Here is an 11,568-nt window from a genome sequence, read left to right as displayed (position 1 = left end):
AAGTCTATAGTATCACCATCGTTGACCGACTGATGCCAAGTGACCTTGACAGGATCGTAACTGTGTGCCAGGCGAGCAGGGGACAACGACACACAACTGCTGGGGGCCGGTGCCGCGGTCGTTGGGCTGGGGGTGGTACTTGATGTGCTGCTAGAGCATCCAGCACTGAACAACCCCATGCTGAGGAGCGTGAGGGCCACCGTTGAGCTGTGTGGGCGCCGAGCTCTCCAGATTGCAGAATTCGATGACATTTTAATCATTGGAGAATATTGAAGCCTGATTCCCAAGTTTGCCATGATTCGCTGTCTGTAACAGAATCACTCATACATCGGGATTTACGCATGAGTGGTAAGAAATTCCTACTAGGAATAGGAGGATATCGCGCCACGATCTCACATGCACATGCGTGCAACATGCTGTGGTCAAGCATTACTTGAGCATTGTGTCTTTTTACTGGAGTCACTCTGTGTGCACCATTGCAACCCTAGCATTCCCACTCAACTATTTACTGTAAGTCACTGAGAAAGCTTATCCTTGCACTATTGATGTTAGTTGGGGTCTTCGGCCATTAGGTATGTCGTCACTCAGCTGCACGCATATACAATAGGCTTTTCTGCGCCTTGGGTGAGCGCCAGTCGGGAGACAACTCTTGCCCTCGGGGTTGACCTCAGGCGGATTCCTCGCCGAGCATAACAAGCAAGTGAAGAGCAAAGAGAATCAAAAGCAAGTCTATACCAATTTATCAAGTACTCGATAAAAAAGGCAAGCTACCTCCTCTGCTTCTAGGCTCTAGAAATCTGTCTCTAAACTATAAAGAGCGTTGAGGACTACGCCTCGGTCCCCATCATTATAGCACAGCATGAACGAGTCGGGAACGAACAAATTGCAGCACCTTACAGTAAAGATGGAATGTGTATCATTGAAGTTGCCAACGCTGTGATGACATTTGGGACATTGTATTTCCCTCGGACGCACGATTTCGCCAGCAACGCTCCTCAAATCACCAACATCCTCGCAGTGTGCAAGGATATTACAGCTCCTTACAAAAAGGGTACTAGATACGAGAATCCTGCGAGTCGCATAATCAACGTATCATGTTAGCATGTCAACATGGCGCTACTTGTAATGCGACCTATGGGAATTGCGGCGCAGGGTTGATGCTGTTCGCGGATTCCTAAGACGAACCCGACTTGGCACCTTCTGATTTCCTATTGATATCAAGAAGCTATGGTACGCAAGTGTCGATTTCGTGTAAGTCTTTCTTCGTTGATCCCCCATCTATTGGTGACCCCTTCGTTCACCTGCCTTCACGAGTTGGGTTAATCATGCTTTTCACCAGAAGCGGTAGCAACAGGATGGGCCCTCCCAACTACGAAGTTGGTAGATTGGGATGGACAATGTTCCTTGTCGGAAACTCCATGCTACGAACCCCAGAATCTCTCGCGATCGTGCGGCGTTCTCGATCGGGTCCGAACCAAACGTTTTGATAATCAAAACTGAGCAATAACGCCCGCAGAATCTAACCTGTTTAAATGTTTCGAAACCCTGACTATTTGCTCGACACTTCGCGGAAGACGCAATGCTCATACCAACATCCCTCGCTTACAAGTTGTAAGTTACAACAATTCCCCACCCAAACTTCCTCATCTCATTGAACAACCCGACTCCGTCGTCTAACTGTTATGGCATAAATAGATTGACTATAAGTGCTGAACTTGGCCGTACTTACGCTAAGAGTCGAACACTATGTTCTCGAATGGTCGACAGCAGTTCGGCAAATCTTTCAGCAGTGGCAACCTCAATCTCAGGTAGGGTGGCACGCGGAAGGAAAAATAGAAAAATTATTTCCTTCGGAAGGAAATTTGAAATTTGAAGGAAAAATGAAGGAAAAATACGGAAAAATAAGGAAAAATAAAATTTTTCGCTTGGCCTGCCAAGGTTTGGCAGGCCAGAGGGTCACTATCTCATTCAATCAAGCTGCTGGCAGATGATTTGCACTCATTAATCACGTTTCAAAGTCTGATTAACTGTGACTGACTCAGAACCACACTGGAGGATACCAGGGCGTGCGCTAAAGTTGAGCGGTTGAACATGCGCGTTTTCCATCGGAATGTTTCCCACGACTAAAGCTGTCGTTGAGCGTTACTTGATTGATTCATTGATGGTTGCGTCCCTTTGTTACAATCACGCACTCTGCCTCTGTGTTCTATCGTCTTCATCATGGTGCATTAAACATACCATGATGGACCTGCGTCAAAATACACTGTATTTTGATGCAGTTGCCAGTTGTATAACGCTGGGTTATTTTGTGTTTCAGCGCAATTTTCAACCCTACACTACCCAATCATACACGTTTACATGTTTCAGCGCAAACCTTACACGACTGCAATCATCAAGAGTGTGGACTCGGCGTGGGAGAGTGATTCGTCCGCCTCGACATTGTTTGATCAACGGAATGGTAGAGTATGTAGTATCAGCAACAGTCTTATTTTTCTCGGCCAGCATTGGAAATGTCTTCCAGGGACCAGTGAAGCCTTTCTTTTCCGATCACTTTCACAGGTTCGAGCGCTCATGTCAGCAAGAAACGCAGACGGAAACACTGACGAATCACGATGCGAAGCGAGGTGCAAATGTCAGTCTGTCCATAACGATGATTATTGATCAGGTCAGAGCCTCAGACGCTGAGCCTGCGGCCGGTTACGGAACCACTGCCTAAATGTTGCGTCAGGGCTACCTATCCGTTTGTTTTGGAGTACGCTACGTTGATACTTTATCGTGTTGTGCTTGTGGGAGCGCAGCGTATCCCGCTCGAATAAAATGATCATGGTGCGAAGACTTCGCAGCGAAGTACCACGCAATAACTGAAACCGCAACCTGGGCCTTCCAGTGAAAGTGCGAATCGAATTCTCGCTCGCCGCAAAAATCGTTGATCATCCTGGCGAACAATGCTTCCCTATACTCAGTCTAATCCAGACTATTAACACAGGCACATACCCCGACATTATCTGTTGTGAGACCCCTTCTTTTTTGGCTTTTTTATGCCCATTTATGGCAATTTTGAAAAATTTTTCTCTATTTTTCCTTATTTTTCCTATTTTTCCTGTCCGAAAGAATTTTCTAAATTTCCTTCATCTTTCCGAAGGAAATGGAAGGAAATAATTGGAAGGAAATAATTCGTGCCACCCTAATCTCAGGTCTTGCCCATCCTCGGGGTCCTGGGAAACCTCACTCAGCGAGAATGCTGGTGGTTGTTGGTGTTGCTGATGTCACGGATACTCGGTTTGCATGAGTGAAACACGGTACGATTCTTTGGCGGAGAAATGTCCCAGCCGGAGATGGCACCATCATATCTAATGGGAGAGAAATTGTGAAGTCATACGAGACTTCGAGTATTAGATAAAGGAACCGTAGAAGATCTAGGGTCCGGACTTGTTCCAGATGATCATCTGAGATGATAGTGCAGCGTTGGTAGACGAAAATGTAGAGAGAGCCAAACCTTTTGGATGATGAGAGAAAGCACAGCGATCGCAAATAGATAATTTCGTCCCAGATCTAAGTAGCATCCCATATGGCTCATAACATGAGTCACTCATGATGGGTGAAAGGGGCGATCAGATATAGTAGATGATATGAGCGAGCAGCTAGACGAGCTCACGATACTAGACTAGTATTACTACAGCATTTCCAGATCAATTTAACATTTTACCCGAATTTTTAATAACTTAACCACTTCTTTTGAGAAAATATTTTTTTTTAGTCTTTTGCCAACTGATTTTAACTTATTACCCAAAATTGTAGTTCAATAGCTAGTCTTTTTAAAAATATACCCACTTCAATTAATGATGATAGCTTTGGCTACACTAGACGGACCAGTGACTGACTTATGAATTTCAACGCTAGCCGCAATCCGCGAGGAACTCGCAGAGTCGAGGACGTCCCATAAGCGCGAGGTCATTTCCTGAGGTACACATACATGCTCCCCCGACATCTGAAGCATACTTAGCCGTACAGCGAATCTTCCTCACAGAGGCAGTACCGAGTGAGTAGTAATCTACTGCTCGCTCGGGAGTACGAGTAGGTATGAGCTTCGGAGTTTGGTAGGAGTAAAGTGTGTTGCTATATAGTGCTGCAAACTGGTTTCGATTCTGTTGTGCGAGGGAGCATTATCCTCTACCAATGTGAGTTTCCCAGGGTTGCTCTGCCTCCCATCATAGATGTGTATTACAACTCGCACGAGTCAGTCATCGAAGTCTTCCTTCTCCGTAGAACGTCGCCTACGCAACCATAAGCACGACTTCCGAGTCGGACTCGGGGAGGCCCATCGCTTCCAAGATACTTATATTTTCTCCTACTGATAACCCTGCCTTGTGTGAACTCGTTAGCCTCTGGCGCCTGAGGCGTCACGCCTTTTCCCGGTGCACTTAGGTACGGATTCATACACGGATACAGATTCCCATCAGTTTCATCTTGGTACAGTATGGGTCGCAATTTTCGACTCGCAACTGCGCACACCCACGTCCTTCGCGTGATATTTTGCATGGGGTAGGCGACGTGTAGCTACGTTGCGATCGCCCGTGTAGTAAAGACTAACGTCGTTAATTGAAGTGGGTATGTTTTTAAAAAGACTAGCTATTATATTAAAATTTCGGGTAATAAGTTAAAATCAGTCGGTAAAAGATTGAAAAAAAAAGTATTTTTTTTCAAACAAGGTTGTTAAATTATCAAAAAAAAAGGGTAAAGTATTAAAGTGACCTGGAAGTGCTGTAGTTCAACCGTTGAACTTGCGTTGAACTCAACGCACCACAGCTAAATAGCTCAAGCCCAGTCATGCCATGACTGTTATGGCCTATTAGAGTGAAGAACGATCTCAATGAGAAGATATTTCCAGACCAACTCTTCGAAAGGAAACATGAGAGCAAGTATCCGTTACAGATATCGCCTTTCCAGGCGAGCGAGATAGAAGACCTTGTGTCGAAGAAGATGAGTGCCGCAATGACTTTAGTGTTCCCGGCCTGTGTAGACCGTTTACTAGAATCAGCAGGATTATCACCACCCTTAGAACTCGACGGATACTGTGACATAGGAGAAGGTAATTGAAATTGAGCTTGTATCTAGTTCATACATTACAATAAAACTTCCGTAATAACGACTAGCTTTACGCTAGGGGACAATACACAAGGGCGCTATAGTATCATTGACTTGCACACGCCACAGAGACATACGAACACAATGATGTATCCTAGCAAATGAGAGAGGCGGTTTACTACAGACAAAACTTCAGACCTCAAGTCACGTCATGCCGATCGCAGTTGATGGAGGGAGGTTCTGTGATGGGAGTTTCCGCAATATGTCACAGACGAGGGTGGATCTCACAAACCCATGTGGGAAGCAGTCCACGTCCGTGACGCATTCAGTGCCCGGGAGTCCCGGGCACTGAATGGTCCCGGGCCGGGACCAAACACGGCCATACCAATCAGCCACCGTGCAGATCCTGAGTGAATGCCCCCCATCTCAGATAGATAAAAAATATAAACTCCGTCACACCCAAGATATCTCGTCTGATGCCTAACTAAGAGTGCTTGAGGGTTTCCAACAGGAATTCTCAAGCACTATGGGGGAACTTTCTCTGTTCTTGGATGTGTGGTCCGAAGGTAATCAGACTGGATCACTGCTTTAGCAACGACTTGACGTCTTGCTTTTCTCTTGAAATTCCGTCATCTGTCTTTCGGCTATCCGTGAACTTGCTCTCTTGGGAGACCTTCACGACCGTGAAAAGTAGTGGCCCACAACATGTGAAGACCCCCTAACGGTCCAATTTTCCTTCTCTTGTGAGGTCAGGCACTAATCACTGATGTGAATAGGCTACTCAATTGCAGTCAACTATACGCCTTGATACGCTCATGATGAGAATAATAATACTACGCCATCGAAAGAATAAAAAAGAGAGACTCAACATCAAATTGAACACCAGAACGGCTCCTGCAAAACCACGCTGGCCAAGATCCCACAGAGAGGGTGAACCCAGTGTATGTAACTGGCAATGACCCTACAGACCCAGAACGACTATTGAGCTTTACGGACTTGAAAATTATCAGCAACCGTCACAGCATTGATAGTGGAATTATATGACCAATACGTGAAGTTAAGAACAGACGAATCGACAACATCAAGTTCAACATAGCCATGGGTCAGAAGACCTTTTCGATACCACGGCACTTCAATGCGAGCACAAGAAGGGCCCTCGATAAAGCGTGGAGAGCCCGCCAAGACATGGACGATACCGTCGATAGCGGCCGTGCGTTCGTACAGATGGTAATGACCAGCAACGAAAACATCAACGTGATGCTTTCTGAGAACTGGTGCAACGTCCGAAATCAAATGGTCGGAGATTTGCTGGTCCACGTCGAAACCCTTGCAAGTCTGATACATTGGTCTGTGACCAGTCACGATGACCCATGGTGTCTTCTCGCGATCTACATTGGCAAGGTCGTCCTCGAGCCATCTGTGTTGATCGCTTCCGTTGAGCCAATTATGTTCAGTGGACATCATAGAATAGTGCACCAAACCATAGTCAAATGAATACCAATACCGTGGCTCTTCCGAACCATCACGGAACGCATAACGATGTGCGAAAGGAATACCACACTCCCCGCTGGAATCTAGCTGATTATAATTCCCAAAATCAGGATACCAGCCTTTCGGATTATTCGTAGAGACATAGTCATGATTTCCAACGCTCGCCACGAAAGGAGCCCTCATTGCAAAGCTCTGTTCCATTTGAGCGCCAAACTGATCCCACACAATGCCATAGCCGTTCGCATAAGACACATCTCCATAGAGCATAGTCAGCCTAATACGGTTATTGTTCTTTAGATGAGCAAGCGATGGACTGATGTAAGGCGGAGGGAACTCCATCGTTCCTACACCGCGTGAACCTCCTCCCATGCTGCCACCATCGACACCGAGATCGCCGAGCAATGCCACACTATGTCTTGATGCGTCACCAGCGAGGATCCTGGGATGGGGCGTAAAAGAGCGAGACTCGCTCGCACCTTGCCGGATTCTAACTTCCGACCCAGACTCTAGGTTGGGAATCGTAACAGAGTGGAAGAATCCTGGATCGCGGAAGCCGATGTAGATCGCCACGGCGTTGCACATCTCTTGCGCCTTGTAAGTCCTAGCCGGACTGGTCTCATTAACTTGGGTCCACGTGGTGGTGCTGGGCGTCCTGTAGAGTACTTCACCTCTTTTACTTGAGGCGCTGACCCAATTCACTTGGAGACTATCATCACCGAAGACTGTGAGATAAGCTTGTGCTGGTTCATCTTCACCTTGAGCGAAGGCCAAGTCTGTTGAACAAACCTCGTCACCGTCAGCTGTACGATAGCTGACCTTATACCCAGCGCCACCACGAGGGTTCACAAGGTTCACTGTATATTCATTGGTCCCGTTCAGGGCTGATAGTAGTATCCTGAAGGCGCTGCCCTGGAAAGGATCAGATGTACTTTTCAGCACAAAGTCTATAGTATCACCATCGTTGACCGACTGATGCCAAGTGACCTTGACAGGATCGTAACTGTGTGCCAGGTGAGCAGGAGACAACGACACACAACTGCTGGGGACCGGTGCCGCGGTCGTTGGGCTGGGGGTGGTACTTGATGTGCTGCTAGAGCATCCAGCACTAAACAACCCCATGCTGAGGAGCGTGAGGGCCACCGTTGAGCTGTGTGGGCGCCGAGCTCTCCAGATTGCAGAATTCGAGGACATTTTGCTCTTTGGAGGATATCAAAGCTTGATTCTCAAAGCTGCCGTGAGTCAACATCTGTAAAAGAATCACTCATACATCGGGATTTACGCATGCATGGAAAGAAATTTCTACTAGGAATAGGAGGATATCGCGTCACGATCTCACATGCGCATGCGTGCAACATGCTGTGGTCAAGCATTACTTGAACATCGTGTTTTTTTACTAAAGTCACCCTGTGTGCACCATTTGCAACCCTAGCACTCCCACTCATTTATTCAGCGTAAGTCACTGGGAAAACTTATCCTTGCACTATGGATGTTAGTTTGGGTCTTCGGCCATTAGGTATGTCCTTACTCAGCTGCACGCATATACAAAAGGCTTTTCTGCGCCTTGGGTGAGCGCCAGTCGGGAGACAACTCTTGGCCTGAGGGTTGACCTAAGGCGAATTCATCCCATCTTCCTCGCCAACCATAACAAGCAAGTGAAGAGCAAAGACAATCCGAAGCAAGTCTATACCAATTCATCAAGTACTCGATAAAAAAGACAAGCTACCTCCTCGATTCCTAGACTCTAGAAATCTGTCTCTAGAATCTAGAGACCCTTGAGGATTACGCCTTGGTCCCCATCATTATAGCACGCCATGAACGAGTTGGGAACCATAAAAATCATCAGCACCCTGCAGTGAACATGGAATGTGTATCATCGAAGTTGCTATCGCAGCGAATCGCTGCCAGCGATAGCAACTTCGAAGCTTTCATGAATCAATGATACATCACTCGCGATAGTGTTGCTGTGATGATATTTGGGACATTGTATTTCTCTCGGGCGCACGATGTCCCCAGCAACTCTCCTCAAATCACTAACATCCTCACAGTGTGCAAGGATATTACAACTCCTTACACAGGGAATACTAGGTACCAGGATCCTGCGAGTCGCACAATCAACGTATCATGTTAGTATGTCAACATGACACTACTTGTAATTTCGACTCAGTATGCGCCCTATGGGAATTGTGGCGCAGGATGGGCTCTCCCAACTACGAAGTTCGTAGATTGGGATGGACAATGTTCCTTGTCGGAAACTTCATGTTACGAACCCCAGAATTTCCCGCGATTGTGCGGCGTTGCCGGTCGGGTCCGAGCCAAAGGTTTTGATAATCAAAACTTAGCAATAACGCCCGCAGAATCTAACCTGGCTAAATTAGCCCGAAATGAGATACTGAATGCTGCCACCATATGACATTCGATTCGACTTTCGACCGAGTCCAAGGGGCCTCCGATACAATAAATGTTACGAAACCCTGACTCCTTGCGCGACACAATTCTCCACCCCAAACTTTCTCATCTCATTGAATAACCCGACTCCGTCGTCTAACTGTTATGGCATAAATAGATTGACTATAAGTGCTGAACTTGGCCCTACTTACGCTAAGAGTCGAGCACTATGTTCTCAAATGGTCGACAGCAGTTCGGCACATCTTTCAGCAGTGGCAACCTCAATCTTAGGTCTTGCCCATCCTCGGAGTCCTGGGAAACCGTACTCAGCGAGAATGCTGGCGGTTGTTGGTGTTGCTGATGTCACGGATACTCGGTTTGCATGAGTGAAACACGGTACGATTCTTTGGCGGAGAAATGTCCCAGCCGGAGATGGCACCATCATATCTAATGTGTACGAAAATGTGGAAGTCATACCGTATGACTTCACATTTCCTACACATTAGATATGACTCATACGAGACTTCGAGTATGAGATAAAGGAACCGTAGAAGATATAGGGCCCGGACTTGCTCTAGATGATAGTGCAGCGCTGGTAGACGAAGGTGTAAAGAGAGCTAAACCTGTTGGATGATGAGAGAAAGCACAGCGATCGCGACTCGCGATTCGCGGGTAGATAATTTCGTCCCAGATTTAAGTAGCATCCCGTATGGCTCATAACATGAGTGGAAGGGGCGATCAGATATAGTAGGTGATATGAGCAAGCAGCTAGATGAGCTCACGATACTAGACTAGTATCACTGGTTCAACCGTTGAACTCGCGTTGAACTCAACGCAAGGCGTAGGTTGTAGCTAGATGCTTGTACCGAGTAGATACCACAGTTAAATACTATTTAGCTGCGGTAAATAGCTTTCGTAAATAGCTCGAACACAGTCATGCCACGACCGTCCAGGCCTATTAGAGTGAAGAACGATCTCCATGAGAAGGTATTTCCAGCTCAACTCTTTGAGAGTCAAAGGGATGAAGCTGCAGCCAAGGAGGGAGTGTGGCCGTAATTAATTTGACCGAGTTCGCAGTATAAGTCTTACAATATAAGACATGTCATGATGATTGGTAGTATTTGCATGACTCGATGTATCATGTTTTACGATGATTGTATTTTCCAAACTCTTTGAGAGAAAACATGAGAGCAAGTATCCGTTACAGATATCGCCGTTCCAGGCGACCGAGATAGAAGATCTTGTGTCGGAGAAGATGAGTGCCGCAATGACAAAACTCCAGTCCTCAAGGAGTCCTTGACAAGGACCGTGAAGGGTTGTGGTCCACAACATGTGGAGACACCCTAACAATCCGATTTTTCTTCTCTTGTGAGCTTAGGCATTAATCACTGATGTGCATAGGCTACTCAGGCTGGGTTGCCCATTCACATCAGTTCGCTGACTCATCCTCTGGTGAGTATTGCAAAACTCAGATCTAGGCTTTCGGTCTCGGGTTTGAGGTTGAACCAATACTTCTCCCATGGTGGGAGTCCTTTGCCCGACATCTATGGGACTACTGTGGTACAACGCGAAGTACTACTCTTCAAATGTAAGGGCAATTGCAGTCAACTAGACGCCTTGATACGCTCATGATGAGAATAATAATCGCAAGAATAAAAAAGGGAGATTCAACATCAAATTGAACACCAGAACGGCTCCTGCAAAACCACGCTGGCCAAGATCCCACAGAGAGGGTGAACCCAGTGTATGTAACTGGCAATGACCCTACAGACCCAGAACGACTATTGAGCTTTACGGACTTGGAAGTTATCAGCAACTGTCACAGCATTGATGGTGGAATTATATGACCAATACGTGAAGTTAAGAACGGACGAATCGACGACATCAAGTTCAACATAGCCATGAGTCAGAAGAGCTTTTCGATACCATGGCACTTCAATGCGAGCACACGGGCCCCCGAGAAAGCGTGGAGAGCCCGCCAAGACATGGACGATACCTTCGATAGCAGCCGTGCGTTCGTACCGATGGTAATGACCAGCAACGAAAACATCAACGTGATGCTTCCTGAGAACTGGCGCAACGTCCGAGATCAAATGGTCGGATATTTGCTGGTTCGAGCCGAAACTCTTGCAAGTCTGATACATTGGTCTGTGACCAGTCACGATTACCCACGGCGTCTTCTCGCGATCCACATTGGCAAGGTCGTCCTCGAGCCATCTGTGTTGATCGCTTCCGTTGAGCCAATTATGTTCAGTGGACATCATAGAATAGTGCACCAAACCATAGTCAAATGAATACCAATACCGTGGCTCTTCCGAACCATCACGGAACGCATAACGATGTGCGAAAGGAATACCACACTCCCCGCTGGAGTCTAGCTGATTATAATTCCCAAAATCAGGATACCAGCCTTTCGGATTATTCGTAGAGACATATTCATGATTTCCAACGCTCGTCACGAAAGGAGCTCTCATTGCAAAGCTCTGTTCCATTTGAGCGCCAAACTGATCCCACACCATGCCATAGCCGTTCGCATAAGACACATCTCCATAGAGCACGGTCAGCCTAATACGGTTATTGTTCTTTAGATGAGCAAGCGATGGACTG

General features: G+C 46.8%; 3 protein-coding genes across 3 annotated transcripts in view; 1 reads left to right on the top strand and 2 right to left on the bottom strand.

Annotated features, from left to right (window-relative positions):
- Positions 1–5,910: 5,910 nt before the first annotated feature.
- On the bottom strand, positions 5,911–7,739 carry Pmar_PMAR016380 (conserved hypothetical protein). Its single transcript, XM_002775103.1, has one exon. The coding sequence runs from the start codon at positions 7,693–7,695 to the stop codon at positions 6,064–6,066; it is 1,632 nt and encodes a 543-aa protein (XP_002775149.1). The 5' UTR covers positions 7,696–7,739; the 3' UTR covers positions 5,911–6,063.
- Positions 7,740–10,742: 3,003 nt separating this feature from the next.
- On the bottom strand, positions 10,743–11,222 carry Pmar_PMAR016379 (conserved hypothetical protein; the record flags this gene model as incomplete). Its single annotated transcript, XM_002775102.1, has 1 exon — positions 10,743–11,222. The coding sequence occupies one exon, from the start codon at positions 11,220–11,222 to the stop codon at positions 10,743–10,745; it is 480 nt and encodes a 159-aa protein (XP_002775148.1).
- A 29-nt stretch (positions 11,223–11,251) lies between these two features.
- Positions 11,252–11,568, top strand: part of Pmar_PMAR016378 (hypothetical protein) — a gene marked incomplete at both ends in the record, with an annotated part of 878 nt that continues 561 nt past the window's right edge. The window contains one exon of the mRNA XM_002775101.1: positions 11,252–11,302. Coding sequence (XP_002775147.1) covers positions 11,252–11,302 — 51 coding nt within the window. The remainder of the gene's footprint in view (positions 11,303–11,568) is intronic.

This window comes from Perkinsus marinus (assembly GCF_000006405.1).
Source record: "Perkinsus marinus ATCC 50983 genomic scaffold scf_1104296956600, whole genome shotgun sequence".
NCBI lineage: Eukaryota > Perkinsozoa > Perkinsida > Perkinsidae > Perkinsus > Perkinsus marinus.
The sequence above is the reverse complement of the archived record's forward strand: the minus strand, read 5'-3'. Positions and strand labels throughout refer to the sequence as shown.

Coding starts and splice junctions, on each gene's coding strand:
- Pmar_PMAR016380 (XM_002775103.1), bottom strand. CDS start 7,695: ATGGGGTTGTTTAGTGCTGGATGCTCTAGCAGCACATCAAGTACCACC.